Raw genomic sequence first — 23,160 nt, 5'->3', positions numbered from 1 at the left:
AATACACTTTGTTTTTTATGTCCTCTCACTTTTTAATTCTTTATGAATCTTCCCCCTACAAAGTTGCAAATTCAAATTATCTATATACACTATAAATCGAATTCAATGAAATGTGAAATCAATGAAATTGTAAAAAGTTGGTTGCTTTTGTAATAACTAGTAGCTAACACTCGACGACCATAGCCTTAATCGATGGTAGCAACAGTTGTTGACATATCATAACGGCGGATATAAAACAATAATATAACAAGATTTGTCGAGAGTCAATTAGTCAACGGACATTGGCATGAGAGTACATGGAGTGGTGACGTCTTTATCTTGGTGTTCGGCTCAAGCAACTTGAAATTATTGAAAGTGATTTAGTAAGAGAGTGATTTAGTGTTCATGTTCAGTGTTTAGGTGTTAAATATATGTGAACCGATAAGAAAGTAGTAAGAAAAAAAAAACAATTTTTAGCGTCAGGGAGGTGGTACCGAATATGGAACGCCGGGAATGTCTACATTGGAATTTCGGCGGATAGTGATGGAGTCCGAATCCCGACATTTCCAGCCAAAACGCAAACCCCACTTTCGGTGCTCTAAAGAAACTCGAAACAATGTTGTATTTATGTACAAATGTACACTATTATTTTAAACATTAAAGTTTTTATAAACTGTTACAAAACTTAAGGAATCCGGTGTTTTCGTGATTTTGAATCATCGTGATGCTTCGCTCAATGCCAATAATCCCTGCACATATTATAAGTGTAACCTTTTTAGTATAATGTAAAGTTGCACTATGGAAATTATATATATCATTTCTACACATTTCTTTCTAAGAACTTATACAAAATCAGTAAAACTGTGTAAACTCACACCAAAAATAGAAAAGTTTAATGAATTTTATATAAGAAAGACTATTTATATATAATTTTAAACTGATTTATTTGCAAAAATTATAAGTAAAAAAAAAGAAAAATACTGGTTTGGAAAATAAGTAAATATTTCTTTTGAACCGAAATATTAAGGTCACTGACCGGGCCATTAACCACCCACTCGATCATTTCCAGAAAGTCACAGGTTATTTTCACTTCCTACGTTCGTATCCCAGGAGTCAACTTAAGGATCTAAGTATATCTTAAAGGACCGGGGTCAGACTCAATCAAGTCCTCATCTATCTTTTTCCTAATTTTCATATTTGACCATGATAATAATTTGACATCTTCTACATTATACTTTCATAGTCAAACATTCAAACATTATATCGAGAATCACTATCTTCTAAAAATTAAATATAATGTAATGTAAAACCGAAATATATTATTATTCAAAACATTATAGTTTGAAAAACGCTAAAACTACCTTTAAAATCAAAATTTTATATTGATTTGAACATGTGAGTATTTCAAATTTTGACACATAGTATGCAGTTTTTTACTTTTATTGGTCAATAATATTAACATGAAAAAATAACTTTTATATGTTATATGTTGGAGCTAATCGGTTCATTGTGTCTTACATCGCAAATTCAAAGAAACAATTGTTGGAGCTAATCGGTTAGAGTTTTCCACATAGGAATGAGAAAGAAACTAATGCTTGTATATAAGCTTAAAAGAACCTTCCTCTATCACCAATTGATTTTAGAGTACTACGGAACTTTTGGGCTTATATGCAAAACATGTTGGTGGACCTAAAACGATCCATTAATTGGTATCAGAGCCTGGTTATAGCCCAGATGTGTAGACGGTGCTGAATGGTAGCAAAGGTTCAAACCGAGATGATTGTGACGTGGCCAAGGAAGAGGTCGGGGGTCCGGCTGAGTCGAAATGGTATTGAACGCCTTCGTGGGAGTAGCGTTGAATGAACCGATTAAGGGGTGATTATTGGAGCTAATCGGTTCATTGTGTCCCACATCGCAAAGTGAAAGAAATAATTGTTGAAGCAAATCAGTTAGAGTTTTCCACATAAGAATGGGAAAGAAACAAATGCTTGTATATAAGCTTAAAAGAACCTCCCTTTATCACCAATTAATTTTAGAGTACTAGGAAACTTTTGGGCTTATATGCAAGACATGTTGGTGGACCTAAATCGATGTTAAATTATATATGTAATTTGTTATGTTTACATATGTAAAAATATGTAATGACAAAGTACGTGCTTAGAGGTCTTATCTGTTTTACTTCTCATTTGAACGTAACCCTAAATTTAATGCGAACATACTAACTTCCAGAGGCGATTTTACATGGAAGTGGTTGGGGTCCTATGACCCTACTATTTTGAAAAAATTTTATACAATGCACTCTTCAAATTGTGTAGGACACCACTAAATTTAACCATAGGACCCCATATATTTTTGAAACTTATAGGTTTTTTGGAGGTAAACAACCACTAAATTACCCTTAAAACATACTACATTAACTTTGAATTTTTTTTAGAACCCCAATGGATTATCATCCTAGAATCGCCACCGCTAACTTCTATGTAATATTGAATTACATAAGCACAATGTATAATATGAGATTAATGGATTTAGAAACTCACCCATTGTGATAGCAGTGGCAAATATGACAGCAGAAAGAATGATGACAATAATGTTGGACGGTGATGTCCAAAAGGTGACAAATATTAAATTGAAATGTTTTTTGCCTGGCCTATTTTAATACACTAGTGCATAAATAGTGGTTGCCTAACTTTGTTGAACAAATGGTTGTGTATACACATAAATTCAAGTCAAAGATAGGAAAGGCATTTCACATGATGGGTGAGAATTTATTAATGCAAGCGTGAAGTCATAAAAGGTGCTCTTGTGGCTTTCTGTTTTCACATGTAGTTGGAAGGCTTTTGCATGTGAGGTTTTATGTATAAATATGAAGGCCATGCAAAGAAGGAAAATCATCCAGAGGGATCAAATCCAGAGAGGATCAAAGTATCACAAATGAGAGAACATTGTTGATCGGTAATATCAACGGGAACCTTTCTTTGTGAGGTTGAGAGTTTTATTCTTGTAAGGAGTGTAAAAGAGTGTACGAGAAACTTAGATTTTATACAAAAATCTAAGGGGCTTGGGTTGGGTTTAACTCATAGTGTACTTTTTCTTGTACCGGGTTCTTTTATATTATAAGAATAAAGGGGACTCTTGGGGTGGACGTAGGCATGTTTTTTCCGAACCACGTTAAATCATCGTGTTATCAGTTATTTATGTGCTTTCTATTATTTCTCGCAAGTTTATCTCAAACAAATTATATCCTCGCTTCCGCTGGTGTGGGTGCGCTAGGCAAATTGTCATAACAAGTGGTATCAGAGCGTATCCAGGTTTATCAGATAGTTTTTGTTTGGAGATGGCGGGAAACGGCGGTATACAATTTAAGGTGGAGCCTTTTCAGATGGCGGATGACGATTGGAATATTTTTTGAACACTTAAATGTGTTTAATGGTTTAGTTGATCAACTTGCAAAAGTTGAGGTTTATGTTGAGGAAGAAGATAAGACCCTAATTCTTCTTGCCTCTCTTCCCAGTTCGTATGATATTGTGGTTACTACTGTTCTTTATAGTAAGGCTACTGTAAAGATGGAGGATGTAGTATTGGCAATCTTATTAGAAGATAAGAGACGAAGATCCAGTGACCGTTTTGAGCATGGGTTTGCTATGGTTGGTCATGGAAGGGGAAGGTTTGCCGAGAAGAGATCTAGTGATAATAGTAGGTCTAGATCAGGAGACGGCATGAAGGGTATCCAGTGCTTCAAATGTCATGAGTGGGGTCACTAAGGAATGGTTGTCCACTCTGGAAGAATGATGAAGATAAATCTGGGAGTTCATCGGCTGCGGTAGCAGTTAATGTACAGGTGGGAGATGTTCTCACAATCTCCAAAAGTTCTACTTCTGCTCAAGATGAATGGATTTTAGATTCTGGTTGTACGATGCATGTGTGTTCCAAGGAAGCTTATTTTGATAAGCTAATGTTAAAGAAAGCGGGGTGTTGACTTTAGGTGATGGTTCAACATGTGATGTTGAGGGTGTTTGCATGGTGAAAATAAAATTATTTCACGGAGCTGCTTACGCTCTTGGTGGTGTGGCGTACACACCAATGATGTGCAAGAATCTAATTTCCTTATGCGTGTTGGATTCTCAAGGATACGGCTATTAGGCCGTAGGTGGAGTTATGAAAATCACACGTGGTGTGAAGGTCCTGATGAAGCGAGAGAAGTATGAGGGTTTATATCGTCTGGTGACGAGTACAAAATATACGCGTGTCTCGAAGGTTTTGAAAGCGTGCATGCGAAAAACAGGTCGGGAACATGTTGGGACATGTTTGATCGAGGTAGACGATTGTGAGAAGGAAAATCCTACTGTGGTGGAAGAGGTGATTCGAGACTCCTCTCCAGCGTCGACTAGGTGATCGGTTCATAAATACCGATCGTATTTGATATTTAGAGATGAATTTTACGCGTGCATTTGAAGTTTAAAAATTTGTTTTATAAGGTTTTCATGATGGGCAACAAGCCAAGACGAAACGTGAAAACGGGGGTTAAAACAAGGAAAAAATGCGAAAACTGGAACCCGGCCGCAAGGAGGCGGCTGGTGGGCGCATGTAGGCGCCTGGCCTGGGTCACAAATTGTCTCAGGTGGAATATGGGCATAAGGAGGCGTCTGGATTTGGCGCCCGGGCGTAATTTGCGCCCGGTGAGCATAATTTGAGGCTGGAGCTATTTTTGGATAAAATTTGAGGCCGAATTTGAGGGATTTAATGCTTGGGGGTTACCCTACTTCACCCCTATATAATGAAAACCCTAGGCTACGAATATATATCCTTTTCCATCAGTTTTTAGAGCATCAAACACACAAAAACACATCATCAATCATCATCAAATCAAGATTCAAGCTAGATTTCAAGGAGTGTTCATCATGCAACTTCAAGAAGCAACCATGATCATCATCACCAACATGCTTGGCTAGTTTCTTTTACTTTATTCCTTGCATGAACAATTATTTTATGTTTAGTTCTTCATTTACTTATGTGATTCTTGAATTTGTAATCCTTATGTCTTTTGGTTTATAATTTCATTGAATATTTGAATTATCATTTAATGCAAGTTTGAAAGTTATTGATTGTTGCAAGATAAGTGATTGATATTTAACATCTTGTGCTTAATCCAACCTAGTTACAATTTAGTATAGGGATAAAGACAACATGTGTAGGTAGCATTGCTTGTGCCCAAGATAATCATAAATTGGAAAACTAAAGAAGTCATGTCTATGAGATTTAGTTGATAATTTGATAGCATAAGGATTTGTTGAACTAATGCATGCATAATTGGGATTATCAAGGAATAAAGACTTCCATCTAATTGATTACAACCTTTTTAATTAGCTCATTATTTATGCTCTTAAATACTCAAAGTTTACACTTGCTTAGTAATTGTTAATCTAGTCTTTACTTTAGTTAATTTTAGTTAATCATAAACAAACAAATTCTGAAATTGCTTGCTAGTTAACCATAGCTTCTCGTGGAACGAATCCTGCTTACCCTATCTAAAGTAGAGTAATTAGTCTATTTTTGACCGGTCCTTCGACACCGATCAAATTTTGGCGCCGCTGCCGGGGAAGTGTGCGCTTGATTGCAAGCTCTTATTTTATTGCTTTCGTGTTAAATTAGAAAAACCATAAAAATTATAAAACCAATAAAAATCCAAAAATAGTGTTTTGTTTATTTTGTTTTTGTCAATTTTACACTCGGTGTTCTTGTTTTTGTTGAAATGCAGGTTAGTATATGCAAACTCGGAGTTTGGGAGATCAAAATCTTAAGCCTTTAGACCCGGAAATCGAGAAATCCGCAAAAGCTAATCGAAAAGCTACAAGAATTTTAAAGGGCTCGACAATGGCTTCAGCATCCACTCAACCATAGTTAGAGTCACATCCGATTGTTCCACCAAACTCTCCTAAATCAGATTCCGATACTGAAGAGGAAGTTTTTGATCAACGAGACAAGATGGCCGAACGACAGAGAGGAGTAGATACTTACTACCAACCAGGTGATTTTGAGGATCACTCACCCATTGTTTATCCTGCACCGGCAGGAGGAAACAATCGATGATTTGAGGTCCGACCTCAACTCATTTCGATCTTGCCAACCTACCGAGGTATGGCTAACGAGGAACTATATGAACACATCACTGAGTTTAATGAGATATGTGTAGTGACCCGAACTTTTCCATGTTTATATATATATTAAATGAAATTGTTATTTACATGATTAAGTGTTTCCAACATGATAAGCAATCAAACTTTTTAAGACTTGATTAATTGAAATATGATTCATATAGACAATTGACCACCCAAGTTGACCGGTGATTCACGAACGTTAAAACTTGTAAAAACTATATGATGACATATATATGGATATATATAGAGTTAACATGATACTATGATAAGTAAACATATCATTAAGTATATTAGCAATGAACTACATATGTAAAAACAAGACTACTAACTTAATGATTTTTAAACGAGACATATATGTAACGATTATCGCTGTAAAGACATTTAATGTATATATATCATATTAAGAGATATTCATACATGATAATATCATGATAATATAATAATTTATAATCTCATTTGATATTATAAACATTGGGTTAACAACATTTAACAAGATCGTTAACCTAAAGGTTTCAAAACAACACTTACATGTAACGACTAACGATGACTTAACGACTCAGTTAAAATGTATATACATGTAGTGTTTTAATATGTATTTATACACTTTTGAAAGACTTCAATACACTTATAAAAATACTTCTACTTAACAAAAATGCTTTCAATTACATCCTCGTTCAGTTTCATCAACAATTCTACTCGTATGCACCCGTATTCGTACTCGTACAATACACAGCTTTTAGATGTATGTACTATTGGTATATACACTCCAATGATCAGCTCTTAGCAGCCCATGTGAGTCACCTAACACATGTGGGAACCATCATTTGGCAACTAGCATGAAATATCTCATAAAATTACAAAAATATGAGTAATCATTCATGACTTATTTACATGAAAACAAAATTACATATCCTTTATATCTAATCCATACACCAACGACCAAAAACACCTACAAACACTTTAATTCTTCAATTTTCTTCATCTAATTGATCTCTCTCAAGTTCTATCTTCAAGTTCTAAGTGTTCTTCATAAATTCTACAAGTTCTAGTTACATAAAATCAAGAATACTTTCAAGTTTGCTAGCTCACTTCCAATCTTGTAAGGTGATCATCCAACCTCAAGAAATCTTTGTTTCTTACATTAGGTTATCATTCTAATACAAGGTTATAATCATATTCAAACTTTGGTTCAATTTCTATAACTATAACAATCTTATTTCAAGTGATGATCTTACTTGAACTTGTTTTCGTGTCATGATTCTGCTTCAAGAACTTCGAGCCATCCAAGGATCCGTTGAAGCTAGATCCATTTTTCTCTTTTCCAGTAGGTTTATCCAATGAACTTAAGGTAGTAATGATGTTCATAACATCATTCGATTCATACATATAAAGCTATCTTATTCGAAGGTTTAAACTTGTAATCACTAGAACATAGTTTAGTTAATTCTAAACTTGTTCGCAAACAAAAGTTAATCCTTCTAACTTGACTTTTAAAATCAACTAAACACATGTTCTATATCTATATGATATGCTAACTTAATGATTTAAAACCTGGAAACACGAAAAACACCGTAAAACCGGATTTACGCCGTCGTAGTAACACCGCGGGCTGTTTTGGGTTAGTTAATTAAATACTATGATAAACTTTGATTTAAAAGTTGTTATTCTGAGAAAATAATTTTTATTATTAACATGAAACTATATCTAAAAATTATGGTTAAACTCAAAGTGGAAGTATGTTTTCTAAAATGGTCATCTAGACGTCGTTCTTTCGACTGAAATGACTACCTTTACAAAAATGACTTGTAACTTATTTTTCCGACTATAAACCTATACTTTTTCTATTTAGATTCATAAAATAGAGTTCAATATGAAACCATAGCAATTTGATTCACTCAAAACGGATTTAAAATGAAGAAGTTATGGGTAAAACAAGATTGGATAATTTTTCTCATTTTAGCTACGTGAAAATTGGTAACAAATCTATTCCAACCATAACTTAATCAACTTGTATTGTATATTATGTAATCTTGAGACACCATAGACACGTATACAATGTTTCGACCTATCATGTCGACACATCTATATATATTTCGGAACAACCATAGACACTCTATATGTGAATGTTGGAGTTAGCTATACAGGGTTGAGGTTAATTTCAAAATATATATAGTTTGAGTTGTGATCAATACTGAGATACGTATACACTGGGTCGTGGATTGATTCAAGATAATATTTATCGATTTATTTCTGTACATCTAACTGTGGACAACTAGTTGTAGGTTACTAACGAGAACAGCTGACTTAATAAACTTAAAACATCAAAATATATTAAAAGTGTTGTAAATATATTTTGAACATACTTTAATATATATGTATATATTGTTATAGGTTCGTGAATCAACCAGTGGCCAAGTCTTACTTCCCGACGAAGTAAAAATCTGTGAAAGTGAGTTATAGTCTCACTTTTAAAATCTAATATTTTTGGGATGAGAATACATGCAGGTTTTATAAATAATTTACAAAATAGACACAAGTACGTGAAACTACATTCTATGGTTGAATTATCGAAATTGAATATGCCCCTTTTTATTAAGTCTGGTAATCTAAGAATTAGGGAACAGACACCCTAATTGACGCGAATCCTAAAGATAGATCTATCGGGCCCAACAAGCCCATCCAAAGTACGTAAAGCTTTTTAAACCTTTATTGAGAAAATAAAGGTTATGGTTTGTTTTAAAATGAATGCAGTCTTTGAAAAACGTCTCATATAGAGGTCAAAACCTCGCAACGAAATCAATTTATATGGAATGTTTTTAATCAATAAGAACGGGACATTTCAGTTGGTATCCGAGCGTTGGTCTTAGAGAACCAGAATTTTGCATTAGTGTGTCTTATCGAGTTTGTTAGGATGCATTAGTGAGTCTGGACTTTGACCGTGTTTACTTGAAAAATGATTGCTTAACAAAATTTGTTGGAAACTATATATTTTTAACATGTGAATATTATGTGATATATTAATCTCTTAACGCGTTTGATATTATGTGATAGATGTCTACCTCTAGAACAAGTCCCATTGACTCACCTAATAATAATGAAGAGTCAAATGTAAATTGGAATGATTCGTGGACTGATTCACAAGTTCCCGAAGAGGAACCGGAAGAAGAGTCGGAACCGGAAGAAGAATCGGAACCGGAAGAAGAATCAGAACCGGATGAAGAAATAGAACCGGTGGGGGAAATAATAAAACGGTTAAGTAAAAAAAAATCCTCAACCAACCGACCAAGGTTAATTATGGTCAATGGTGTTTCCGCCAAGGAAGCAAAATATTGGGAGGATTACCAATTCTCCGATGAATCGGATTCCGACGAGAATTCCGATGATGTTATAGAAATTACCCCAACTGAATTTAAAAAGGCAAAAGAAAATAATAAGGGAAAGGGCATAAAAATAGAGTAATCTAATTCCCACCCCGATGAACTTAAGTTATAACAATGACCCGGGAACCCCTAAACCACCAGGTTTTTCTAAACCAATGTGGAAAACGACGGCTCGTATTAGGGGAACATCATATATCCCTAGAAACTTGTCAAAACGAACCAAAACCGAAGAAGAAGAAATGAGCGAGTCGGAATAAGATAGTTGTATTCGTGTGGTGTAATATATGTAATATAGTGTGCTTATGCTTTATGATATATGTAAAAATTGCTTGTATTAATAAGTATTTTTTTATGAATCTAACTTTTGTCTATTTTACAGTATAAGAACACAAAATGGATAGACAACCCAATATTTTAAGAGACCTACTCGGAGACATGATTGATGAAATCTTGTCTAGAGTCGGTCAGAATTCCTCAGCACAACTATTTAAGGCGAGATCAGTTTGTAAGACATTCGAAGAACGTTCCAAGAATGCCTTGGTTTATAAAAGGCTTTCGTTCGAAATATGGGGGATATCACATTGGGAAATCCATAAGTTACGATGTGTTTACTTTGACGCATATATTGCGGGGAACCCAAATGCTATTTTACGCAATGGGTTAAGAAATTATTTTGACTCAATATATCCGAATATTGGACTTCGTGATTTAGAAAAAGCGGCTAACATGCAACATAAAGAAGCATGTTATGCTTACGGATTAGTAATGTTCGCTTCTCACCAAAGTGAGAACAAGAACATCGGGCTACAACTATTAAACAAAACGTTTCCACAAGTGACGGAGTCGGTAATTGGGGTAAGAAATGAGGTTTTTAGATTGTTACGGGACTGTTGGACATTACGTAACCCTCGTCCCTTTGACGACGTTACAACACGCTGTCTTATCAACGGCCATAACGGTTATGTTCCACAAGACCAAGGATGGGAAGTAATCCTAGTAAAACTAGAATGCATGACTTGTTTCTGGACGTATGAATTACGTGTCTTTATTGCCTTTGCTGAATGACTTGTGTACTAGCTAGAATTATCTTCACAACCATCTTGTATCAAATTTATTGTGTGCTATATTTCATGCTATATGTAAAATAAGCGGTATTGTAAGTTTGTAAAATATTGTGTAAAAGTTTGAACGCGAAATATTATTATAATCAGTTTTTCATATAGAATTGTAGTAGTTGAATTGTATATTAGCTACTAAGTATGAACTTAACGGGTAGGTACTACCCGAATTTAAACTTATAAAATGCTAATATGAAGAAAAAGCTTTTATAAATGAGTTCATATTATGCTACGAAATACTATTAACTACTCTTAATATTCTGTATGATTAACTTGTTCCATTTGACTATTTTGAAGGAAATGGCACCGACTACTCGACACACCGTGAATATGAATGAAGAGGAATTCCGTACTTTTCTAGCTTCAAACATAGCCGCAGTACAGACTGCGCTACATACCAACAATAACCTTGGATCTAGCAGTACAGGAAATCGTGTAGGATGCACCTACAAAGAATTCACTGCCTGCAAACCTTTGAAATTTGATGGAACCGAAGGACCAATCGGATTGAAATGGTGGACCGAGAAGGTCGAATCGGTGTTTGCCATAAGTAAGTGTACTGAAGAGGACAAAGTGAAGTACGCTACGCATACCTTCACAGGTTCTGCGTTAACATGGTGGAATACCTATCTAGAGCAAGTGGGACAAGACGATGCGTACGCACTACCGTGGTCAGCATTCAAGCACTTGATGAACGAGAAGTACCGTCCCAGAACCGAGGTCAATAAGATCAAGACAGAACTTAGAGGGTTACGAACCCAAGGATTTGATATTACCACGTACGAAAGACGATTCACAGAATTGTGCCTATTGTGTCCGGGAGCATTCGAAGATGAGGAAGAGAAGATCGACGCGTTTGTGAAAGGATTACCGGAAAGAATCCAAGAAGATATAAGTTCACACGAGCCCGCCTCCATACAACAGGCATGTAGAATGGCTCACAAACTAGTGAACCAGATTGAGGAAAGAATTAAAGAACAGACGGCTGAAGAGGCCAATGTGAAGCAAGTCAAAAGAAAGTGGGAGGAAAACGGTGATAAGAATCACCAATACAACAACAACAGCAATTACAACAATAATCGCAACAATTATCCCAACAATCGCAACATCAATCGCAACTACAACAAACGGCCCAACAACAAAAACAACAACAACAACAGCAACTACAACAATCATCCCAACAATAATAATAACCGCAACAACAACAATAATCAGAAGCAGCTATGCCAAAGGTGTGAAAAGTATCACTCGGGGTTCTGCACCAAATTTTGCAACAAGTGTAAAAGAAATGGTCATAGCGCGGTGAAGTGTGAGGTCTACGGACCAGGGGTTAATAGAACGAAAGGAACAAATGGTGTCGGAACGAGTAATGGCGGAGCAAGTAGTGTCGGAGCAAGTTATGCCAATGTAGTTTGTTATAAATGTGGAAAACCGGGCCACATTATTAGAAATTGCCCGAACCAGGAGAACACAAATGGACAAGGCCGCGGAAGAGTTTTCAATATTAATACGGCAGAGGCACAGGAAGACCCGGAGCTTGTTACGGGTACATTTCTTATTGACAATAAATCTGCTTACGTTTTATTTGATTCGGGTGCGGATAGAAGCTATATGAGTAGAGATTTTTGTGCTAAATTAAGTTGTCCATTGACGCCTTTGGATAGTAAATTTTTACTCGAATTAGCAAATGGTAAATTAATTTCAGCAGATAATATATGTCGGAATCGAGAAATTAAACTGGTTAGCGAAATATTTAAGATTGATTTGATACCAGTAGAGTTAGGGAGTTTTTATGTAATAGTTGGCATGGACTGGCTGAAGAAGGTGAAAGCAGAAATCGTATGATATAAAAATGCAATTCGCATTGTACGAGAAGAAGGAGAACCCTTAATGGTGTACGGAGAAAAGGGCAACATGAAGCTACATCTAATTAGTAATTTGAAGGAACAAAAACTAATAAGAAAAGGTTGCTATGCTGTTCTAGCACACGTCGAGAAAGTACAAACTGAAGAAAAGGGCATCAATGATGTTCCCGTCGCAAAAGAATTTCCCGATGTATTTCCGAAAGAATTACCTGGACTACCTCCACATCGATCTGTTGAATTTCAAATAGATCTTGTACCAGGAGCTGCACCAATACCTCGTTGATGTGCGGAAACGTAACCTTTATTTATGAACGGATTTGAGTTGTTTTGTTACACGAATTGATTTATTGTATATGTGGTATTTTATTGATTTCAGGTTGATTTCACACATATATATAGGCAACTAGTCCTATCCATGTAGTTTAGTTTGTTGGTAAATCCGATTCGTTCCACAGGGAGATGGAGTGTTTAATGGTTTTTTTTTTATAGTCTTTGATGTCAAACTTAATTAAAGAGGGTTTTGGATTAGGCAATTTATAGTAACAGTAAAAGAAAATAACTTAACTAATTTACTAAATAAAATTACAAGATTACAATAATTAACTTAAAAAGGAACTAAATGAAAGTATACTAATTATGATGCGATAATTATATTACTAGATGGTAATTAGTAAAATAGTAATTTTTAATAAAACTATATGTTTAGAATTTTGTTTTGAGCAATTATAATAGAAACTTATTTAAATTAACTAAAATGCATTTTTAGTAAAACTAATACAAATTAAAAGGAATTTAATTAATTTACTAATTATAAACTAATTACAATTTATAAACCTATAATAAGTAATACTAATTTTAGGATTAAAACATGTATTTTAAGTATTTTAAATAACTTTAACTAATTAACTTAATTAAAATAACTAAAATAACTAATAACCTAAATATAAATATAATTAAATAACAAAAACCCTAATTTTAACCTAGCTGTACTGTAGCCGCGTTTTAGCCTTACACGATTCGTGTGATTATACTCGATTCGTGTACGTGTAAAAATATGTGACAACTTAACTGTTACGAAAAATAAATGTTTTTATGTATTTTTCTAATATTTTAAAATGATAAATCGTAAATAATAATAATAATACTTTTATAACAAATATAAATAAGATAAATGGGAGTGTTTACTTAATTGTGTCACCCCTAGGTCCATGGATTGTTTTAAGTTTTACGCCCTATTAAAATGTTCTAGTATCAAACTTTACATTTTTCTCTCGAATAAACATAAGGTTACAACTTAACTAAATAAAATCTAATTTTCATCGGATTCTTTTTAGAAAGCTACTATTCCCCAAGTATTTAAATTGAGACCTAGCCTAGTTTTGACCTTCGCCAATACCCAAATTATAACGGTTTCCCTTTTTATAATTTCACCTTCATATAATATATTGATATCACCCAATCCACCGAAGTTTATTTCTAAATTGGTGTCAATAACTTATCCATAAATTCGTCTAGATCATTTTTAATGTTGAAGCTTAATTTATATAAATAAAAACAACTTTCGTTATTTAAATTTACTAAATTAAGTGGCAAGGGTTAAATACCTAATTACATAAAAATGGTTCTTTTAACTAGGCTCAATATTAAAAATACTAAAGTTACATTTTTAACTTTTACTAATGGTAACAATCCATTTCACTAGGGGCTCTACATTTAAGCAAACACTAGGGAAATTTAGCTATCCATTACACTAAGGTAGACATAAAAATATAGATATGCAAACATAATAACAACGCTAATTTTAACAGAGTAAACTTACTAAAATATCTTCACTTGCATTAACTTCAAACGGTAGAAAAATTACAATAATAACACCCCTTTCACGCGTACAATAACACCCTTTATCACGAACAATACTCCCTTAATAATTGAAACTATTTTTACAGCGTAATAAAATTGACAATATATTTTAACTATAGTAATTATTATGTAAACTTGTGTATTCTCTGTGTGTGTTGTAATATATCTCTCTCTAATCTTCTGAACGTACTCCGTATTTAACATTGATATTGTGAAGTAGTTGTTGAGTCAAAAGTGCTATCCATTTGCTACAGCACTATGAAAAGAATTGTTTTAAAACTTCAAAAGCCAGCCGCCCATGTCTGACAAAATGATTAATTCGGCCTAACATTACACGATTCGTGTATGGCTACACTATTCGTGTAAGAACAAATATTCTACACGATTCGTGTAGACCTACACTATTCGTGTAAGAGTAAAAGCAGTTTTCTTTATTTTTCTTTTTTCTTTTGTTCTTTGATGACCTCGTATTGACGTGTACTGACTTGGCACTTTACATTTGAACTCTTTTCTTCATCTATCTTGTACTTTCATTCGGATAAACGTTTCTTGATATAAATCTGGTTAAAACTATCGTTTTATCGTCGAATCTTCAAATAGCAAGCTCTTATCCACTTTTGTCATTTTTCTCGTGAAATGCGCATTGAATGTCTTTGTAGATGATAAAAACCTATGAAATATAAGTGATATTGCGTCGAATAATATGTATGTTTAGAGCAATATCAAAATACCCCACACTAGAACGTTGCTTGTCCTCAAGCAATTACATCTTTTAACAGAGTTAGAACATTATATATTTTTCTTTATCGAACATTTAGATCACACAACACACACTACACGAAATGAAACACACGCTATATGAAATATATTACACAACACAGTATTTATTGGATCACACGCACACCACACGAAATGAAATTCTGACAACAGAAACAAACATGAAACTCGTGATTAGGGTTTAAAAATTTGGATCCTTAGGGAAAATTGGACCTTATGAAAACATTTTATGATTTTATAAAATGTCATGCTAGTTTTTACACTAGACACGTTTTCCGGTTTTAACCTCAAATTCCGGTTGAGGGTAACTGAAAACCGAAGTCTCAGTCGGCGATTAGCAAGCTATTCGCCCCCATGATTGTAGTATCATGGAACTTGAAGCCGAATGTCCAAAAAATGGTTTTACACAAATATAATTCATAAAATAGCATAAGTTTTAGAACAAAATTATATCGTGTCCAAATATCATCGATGAACCATGAGTTTGCACACCTCAATTTGTTATGGCATATGTATGTTGACCGCGGTCAAACATAGATGCGGTTAATCTTTACGGAGATCATCCATCTGGGGATTAGATTCATTAGTCTTAAAAGCTAATTTGCATTGTGCCCCCCCATTGTACGAGACATATCCTTCTCATGGTTAGGATAAGTCTGACCACCAAAAACCCTGTTTGATGCTGAGGTTAGGTGGATTTACAGCCGATTTTAGGGATGACTTTACAAGATTTTTCGTCAACCTACAGCTGTTCTGGACTACATCTTCTAACATAAGTTAGCAAGTGTGTCAATTTGGAAGACTTTACTTCCTTACGGGATGGACTTGATTCATCCTCTATTACTCGTAATAGTGGAATATTCAGGTTTATACGTTCCAAAGCAATGATATCTGCAATAACTTCATAGAAACATGTGATATATGGTTCTCAACATAAGGTTTTATAAATTCTTGTTATACTTGGTTTCCGTTTATAGGTTTTAAACAAATAACTTATGCGTTTTTAATGTATTGAGACGATAATTTCGGTTTTTGACACCTATGCTTTAATCGCTCGTAGTTACCTTAAAAATTCATTTGATATATTTGTTTAAAATTTTTATAAATCTTGATAAAAATCACCAAATTATAAGTTCTCGAGAATTTATATATTCCCACCCCACACTTAAGATTATGTAATGCCCTCATTACATAAAAATCAGATAATAATGTATAAATTTGAGAGGACAAATAGTGTGAAGTATTTGGAACTTCCTTTGTTAACCGATTTGGATTTTCAAATTGTTTTACCTATGATTTTATCCAACGTTTGTATCACAATGTAATTCGATGTTTCGTTTCGTCTAATTGCATTTTCTTCTTTACCTGTCAAAACCATGTAAAAGCACACAAAACATGGGGTTGTACTTCAATCATACAAGACAATATTACCCCACACTAATTTCTTACTAATATATAATAAAACATAAGAAGTATAAAAAAATATCAATACACACCATAAAATTATGTTATTACACACCATAAAAAAAAAAAAAAAAATTAAAACAATAGAACTAGTCAAATGGGCTCCAAAATGGTCCTCCTCGTTCGCCCTCCTCCTGTTGCTATCGCTGCCGTTGCTCGTTTAGGCGTTGTTCCTCGTAGAAACGCCTATATGCATCCTGACTCGCGGCTATGGTGGCGTTATGGTCATAGGGTGGAGGTAGAGGGTCATCGGGTGATTGCCATGGGGGATATGATGGAAAGGCTGAGGGTGCGTAAGCTTGCGGGTTAGACGCGTATAGATATGCCTGTTGGTGCACCCACTCTAATTGATTTCCCATTCCCCTCTGATCATATCGGATGTTGGACAGCATATTATATTGATCTAGCTGGGTATGCCTAATGTCCCCTAATTGCCGAGATAAAGCAGTGTACTGATCTTCTGATCTCGCTCCCCAGTTTTGATATGAATTACGTACATCTAAACTCAATGCGTTAAACGAGTTTTGGAGCATATCGAAATCAGAAGTACCTGTATGAGACGAGCTAGCCTGATCTGTCTCTCGTCGTCTCCTCCTGGCTTCCCTCTCGGGTTCGTCATCCTCTTCCATGGGTTCCTGAGGCGCAACTTCCTGTGGCCTTAAACTAATCACCCCAGCCCTCACACGTATGGCCTTAGCTGTCCTATACACATCCAATCCTAAGGTACGAACCTGTTGATTTATCGGTTGGATTGGAGGTGCGAAGTCGTTCGGGTTGATATCGAACCAGGATGCCAAACACGTGATATAGTGACCCCCCGACATGTCACTGTCTCCTCGAGCACCCTTACCTACATTGGCCAAAAAGTAGGCCACTCCATAGGGTATACTAATATTAGTTTCCCTATCTCTAATAACATCCAAATACCAAAGGTCGACATAATTAATCCTATCTGTAGTAAGGAATGCCCTTTGGTTAATCGTGTTCGCTATAAATTTATGAATTAATCGATAGCGAATATCTTGGATCTTAAGGTATGATTCTCGGCCTGCTGTATATGAATTTCTTCCGGAAAAAGATCGCCAGATGCTGACAGAATCATAATCTCCTGAATACCTAGCTCCTGTAAATATAAATTCCCAAAAACCTGGAGCAATCATATCATCACCCTCATAAATCCCTAAGGCCATAGTTATGTCGCCTAGGGACATTACTCTATCAACCCCACCCAGTCGGAATTGTAGGAAACTAGTATCTTGGACAGTTGCGGGGCGGGTATTCATCCTAACAGTAGAGTAAAATTCTAAACACAATTCCCTATATACAGGAGCAGTCAAACGAAATAATCTCTCCCAGTCATTAAAATACCTAATTACCCCAAATTCATTCGTGTAGCTTTGGGTTAAAATATTCCTTATCTGTGTATCTAAATTAACTGGGGGACCTAGGGGAGTCCAATCAACAATGCAAACTTGATTGATTGTTCGATTTACCAAAGTAAGTAAATCCTTAACTTTTTGTACCCTTTGGCTTAATTCAATAGGGAAATGTAGAATCGGGTGTAGTTGCAAGAGTTGTTGTTCCATTTCGGGCGTAACTTCCTCTTGTTGGTTAACTGCCCTCATTCTAATTGGTCCCTACATAACATTTTAAAAACAAGGAAATCATCCCAATAGGATGTGTAAATGTTAGCAAAGATTTTAACTTCAACAAACAACTTGTTTTCAACACCACCTGAATCAATCTATTTCAACAACATTGAAAGATTTAGTTCTATAATTCAAAATAAAGCAGAAACATACCAAAAATCATAATTCAAAAATCAAGTTTCATATGCAAAGTTTAATTCACAAGTGAAAACACGCAATTTTTCTAAGTATATCGAATTCAATTCAATCACATTGCGCGTATCTCAGCTTCTAAATCATCCTTAACATCATTAAAACGCATACTTGATTCATAGAAATGACAAAACTTAACAAATTTAGGCTAAAATTAAAAATCACACAATCAAGCAATCAAAATCATGTTCACAAGTTCTATCTACTAACAAAACACTCAAAAACAACTAATTACAACCAAATTAACACACCTCAGTTTCAATTTCTCAATTTTCCCCAATTTTGTATAAACCCTAATTTTCAATCACCAATTAAACATCAATTTCTTATGCTAATCGGGTTTATTACCTTACTAACAACATAGATATAGCAATAATCAAGCAGAAATCAACAAAACATGCATATAATTCGGATTAATGCTATAAAGAAAATTTTTGAAAAACTTGAAGAACACTAATTAAAATGGGTTAAAAATCCTTACCACTCTTGGCATGATGAAAGATTGAAGAATTAGAGGAGATTGAGAGTGTTAATTTAATGATTTGGTGCGATTTTGGGGATTTTTGGGTGTGTTCTTCGTCGCAGTAAAAAAAATTAGGGAGGGATAGAGTGTGCAAACCAGTCCCCTGCCCCGTCTGATGTGGCCAGATTTTTGGCCTTACACGAATCGTGTAGGGGTACACGAATCGTGTAAGGCTTAATTTCAGCTGTATTTTTTTTTTTTTATAACTTATAATTAATTAAATTTAAAATCTCTTTTATAGATTTATATTTGTAACGGAAATTCGGTTTTTACACCTGTTCTTTATCCGTTTATAAATCTTAAAAATAAATTTATAAAATTCAATTCATTAATAGTTAAAGTTTTTAATGTTTTTCTGAAAACAAATTCAAAAATAAAATAAAATAACTCTATTTTTGTGTTAAAATTATTAACATTTTTAATTTTAAGTACATGAAAAATAAAAATTAAAATAAATAAAAATTCACTCTATTTTTGTTATATACCCTTAAATCAACTAATTTTCAAACTTAAAACTTTGTTTCCTATCGTCTAGGTAGAGATTAATTTCGGTCGTCAAACCTATCATTATCCACAACAAAGATTTACAAGTTATATATTTTTACGGTTATTAATAAAAGAGTATATTTTTGCAATCTACTATAGACTTTTAGAATTTAACAAATACTCTGTACAATTTTTGAAGAATGAAAATTCAGTTGTGAAACCTAACATTTTCATTTTCAAAGAAACAAGTTAAACTCAAGGCGTTTCACCTCAATTTAGTAGAAAGGATTTTTCAAATTTTTATTTTGTTTTTCGTGGTTTACTATTTAACAGATATCTTATGAATCCAATAAGAAATTTCGTGCAATTCGAAAAACGATAATTCAATTTTAACACTTTAACATTATCGTTTTCAATGAAAACAGGTTAAATTCAAGTTTAATCAATTTTAAATAGTAGACCTTTTTATAAAACTCACTGCAAACAAATATAAACCAAAATACACACAAAATAAAAAATAAAAATAAAATATGCACATACATACAATCGACGAGAAAAAGAATTAGATAGTGAACCCACGTTGACTCGCTTCGTAGTTGAGTCGCGAAATTTCGCTTCCCATTGCCTCGTAGGCGTAACCTCGTGGGTTTAAGAGGTTTTCTTCTAAACATTTGAAAGGCCCTTCTCGGCATAAAGTTACGTACTCGAAATTAGAGTCCGTTTGGTTCTTTGGGCAATCTCCTGAGTGAGCTGGTTTTCCACATTTTTCACATTTATCCAATTGACGTGCCCGACGCCTTTTAGCGCATTTTGATTTGCCTTTTCCATAATTTTTCTCATTATAATCTTGTCTTTCTCCTTTTCTCGTCGCATCGCATCTTTTCTTAATATCTAACACCACATCTCTTGGTAAAATCTTATCGCACATTAAAATGAAGTGGTTGTAGATATATTGACCTCGCATCTTGAAAATAAACAATAAAAACAAACCAAAAGAAATTAAAAAGGTAGAATGGAGGGAGAAGACTAGTTCTTTAGGGTCTGCTAGGGAAAGACCAATCTAACCCCACTCTTAAAGATAAGAATAAAAATCGAGAATGGAGTTTAAAACCTTAGAGTTACCCTGAATTTATTTGTCCTTAGGGTAGAAGGTGGTTTCGTCTCTTTCCGTAGTATTGATTTCTTCAAAGTATAACTTTAGTCTGTGTCCGTTCACTTTGAAAGTTCCACCGTCTTTACCATACAACTCTGCATATCCAGATGGAAAAAACTGTTTTATTATATATGGCCCATTCCATCGGGATCTAAGTTTACCAGGTGAAAACTTGAAATGTGATTGGAATACCAATACTTTATCCCCTTGTTCAAATTCTTTCTTTTTTAATCGTGCATCGTGCCATACTTTAGTTTTTTCTTTATATGTTTTAGAATTTTCATAGGCTTGTAATCTTAATTCATCTAGTTCGTTAAGTTGTGATAACCTATTTTCTCCGGCTTGTACAAGGTCAGTATTACATTCTCTCATAGCCCAGTACGCCTTGTGTTCAACTTCAACAGGTAGATGACACGCTTTACCGTATACTAGTCTAAATGGTGTGGTACCTATTGGTGTTTTATACGCAGTCCTAAAAGCCCACAACGCGTCATCTAACTTGCGCTGCCAGATTTTAGGGTTGTTATTAACCGTCTTCTCAAGTATGCGTTTTAAGGCACGATTCGTGTTCTCCACTTGACCACTTGTTTGCGGGTGGTACGAAGTAGAGAAACGATGAGTTACGCCATACTTCTTCAACACCTTTTCAAGAAGGTTGTTGGTAAAATGTGTTCCTCGGTCGGATATGAGTGCTTTTGGGATTCCAAAGCGTGAGAAGAGATTTTTCAAGAAGTTTACCACCACCCTAGCATCATTTGTAGGCAAAGCTTTTGCTTCAGCCTACTTGGATACATAGTCAACGGCTACTAGTATGTACTTTCACTTATGTGAACTTGGAAAGGGTCCCATGAAATCGATTCCCCAAATGTCAAAGATTTCACAAACTTGGATGCCGGTTTGAGGCATCTCATCCTTTTTCGTGATGTTACCCGTTCGTTGGCATGCGTTACAAGTCCGAATGAAATCATGGGCATCTTTAAAGATCGTGGGCCAATAAAAGCCCGATTCAAGGATTTTTCTTGCAGTGTGGTTTGGTCCGAAATGACCGCCGGTTGGCCCTTGATGGCAATGCTCAAGAATTTGTTGAGCTTCTTGTCCGTACACACAACGACGAATTATTTGATCCGCACCAACACGAAATAGGTCTGGGTATTCCCAGAAATAAGACTTTAAATCCGCAAAGAATTTCTTCTTTTGCTGATAAGTAAGTCCTTTTTGTAGAATGCCTGAAGCAAGATAGTTTGCAAAATGGGCAAACCATGGGATTTCAGATTCTTTTTCAACCCTCATTAGAGATTCGTCAGGAAATGTGTCCTTGATGATTGTGTCATCAAGTTTATCTAATTCGGGGTTTTCAAGTCGGGATAAATGATCGGCAGCTAGATTCTCAGCTCCTTTCTTGTCACGTATCTCAATGTCAAATTCTTGAAGTAAAAGAACCCAACGTATGAGACGATGTTTTGCATCTAGTTTCGAGAATAAATACCTAAGTGCCGAATGGTCCGTGTAAACAATGGTCTTGGACAACACCAAATATGACCGAAATTTATCAAATGCATAAACAACCGCTAGGAGTTCTTTTTCCGTGGTGGTATAATTAATTTTGGCTCCCGTTAGAGTTTTACTTGCATAATAAATCGGAAGAAAATGATTATCGGGACGTTGTCCTAAAACAGCACCTAAAGCATAGTCGCTTGCGTCGCACATTAGCTCAAATGGCATACTCCAATCTGGAGATACCATAATTGGAGCTTATGTGAGTTTTGACTTTAGAATCGAGAATGCATTCTCGCAATTAGTGTCAAAGTCAAATGGAGCATCCTTTTCAAGAAGCTTGGTCAATGGGCGGGCGATTTTAGAAAAATCTTTGATAAATCGCCTATAGAATCCTGCGTGACCAAGAAAGCTTCTAATTGCTTTAACATTTGATGGTTTAGGTAGCTTAGAGATAACTTCAATTTTAGCTTTATCTACCTCTATTCCCGCACGAGATATTTTTTGACCAAGTACAATGCCCTCCTTCACCATGAAGTGGCATTTTTCCCAATTTAGGACCAAGTTTTCTTTCTCACATCGGATAAGCATACGTTCTAGATTGAAAAGACACGACTCAAAGGAGTCTCCAAACACGGAAAAGTCATCCATGAAGACTTCCATACAATCCTCTACCATGTCATCAAAGATTGCCATCATGCACCTTTGAAAGGTTCCGGGTGCATTGCATAAACCAAACGGCATGCGGCGATAGGCAAAGGTACCGAAAGGACAAGTGAATGTGGTCTTTTCTTGGTCGTTGGGATCAATTGGAATTTGGAAGTAACCGGAGAAACCGTCTAAAAAGCAATAATATTCTTTTCCCGCTAATCGTTCAAGCATTTGATCAATAAAAGGTAACGGGAAATGATCCTTTCTTGTGGCATCATTTAGACGTCTATAATCAATACAGACTCTCCAGCCGGTAACTGTTCTAGTTGGGACGAGTTCGTCCTTTTCATTTAATATAACGGTTGTACCCCCCTTTTTGGGTACTACTTGTACTGGACTAACCCATGGACT

At 34.9% G+C, this 23,160-nt stretch overlaps 1 protein-coding gene across 1 annotated transcript in view; it reads right to left on the bottom strand.

Annotated features, from left to right (window-relative positions):
- Positions 1 to 645: 645 nt before the first annotated feature.
- LOC139875985 (sulfite exporter TauE/SafE family protein 4-like) overlaps positions 646 to 23,160 on the bottom strand; it is a 203,254-nt gene continuing 180,739 nt past the window's right edge. Inside the window, 2 exon segments of the mRNA XM_071863282.1 lie at positions 646 to 728; positions 2,520 to 2,572. Of these exon segments, the coding sequence (XP_071719383.1) occupies positions 646 to 728; positions 2,520 to 2,572 (136 nt within the window).

Source organism: Rutidosis leptorrhynchoides, chromosome 11, assembly GCF_046630445.1.
Source record: "Rutidosis leptorrhynchoides isolate AG116_Rl617_1_P2 chromosome 11, CSIRO_AGI_Rlap_v1, whole genome shotgun sequence".
Classification (NCBI taxonomy): Eukaryota; Viridiplantae; Streptophyta; class Magnoliopsida; order Asterales; family Asteraceae; genus Rutidosis; species Rutidosis leptorrhynchoides.
Note: the sequence above shows the minus strand (reverse complement) of the source record. Positions and strands in the feature narration are given on the sequence as shown.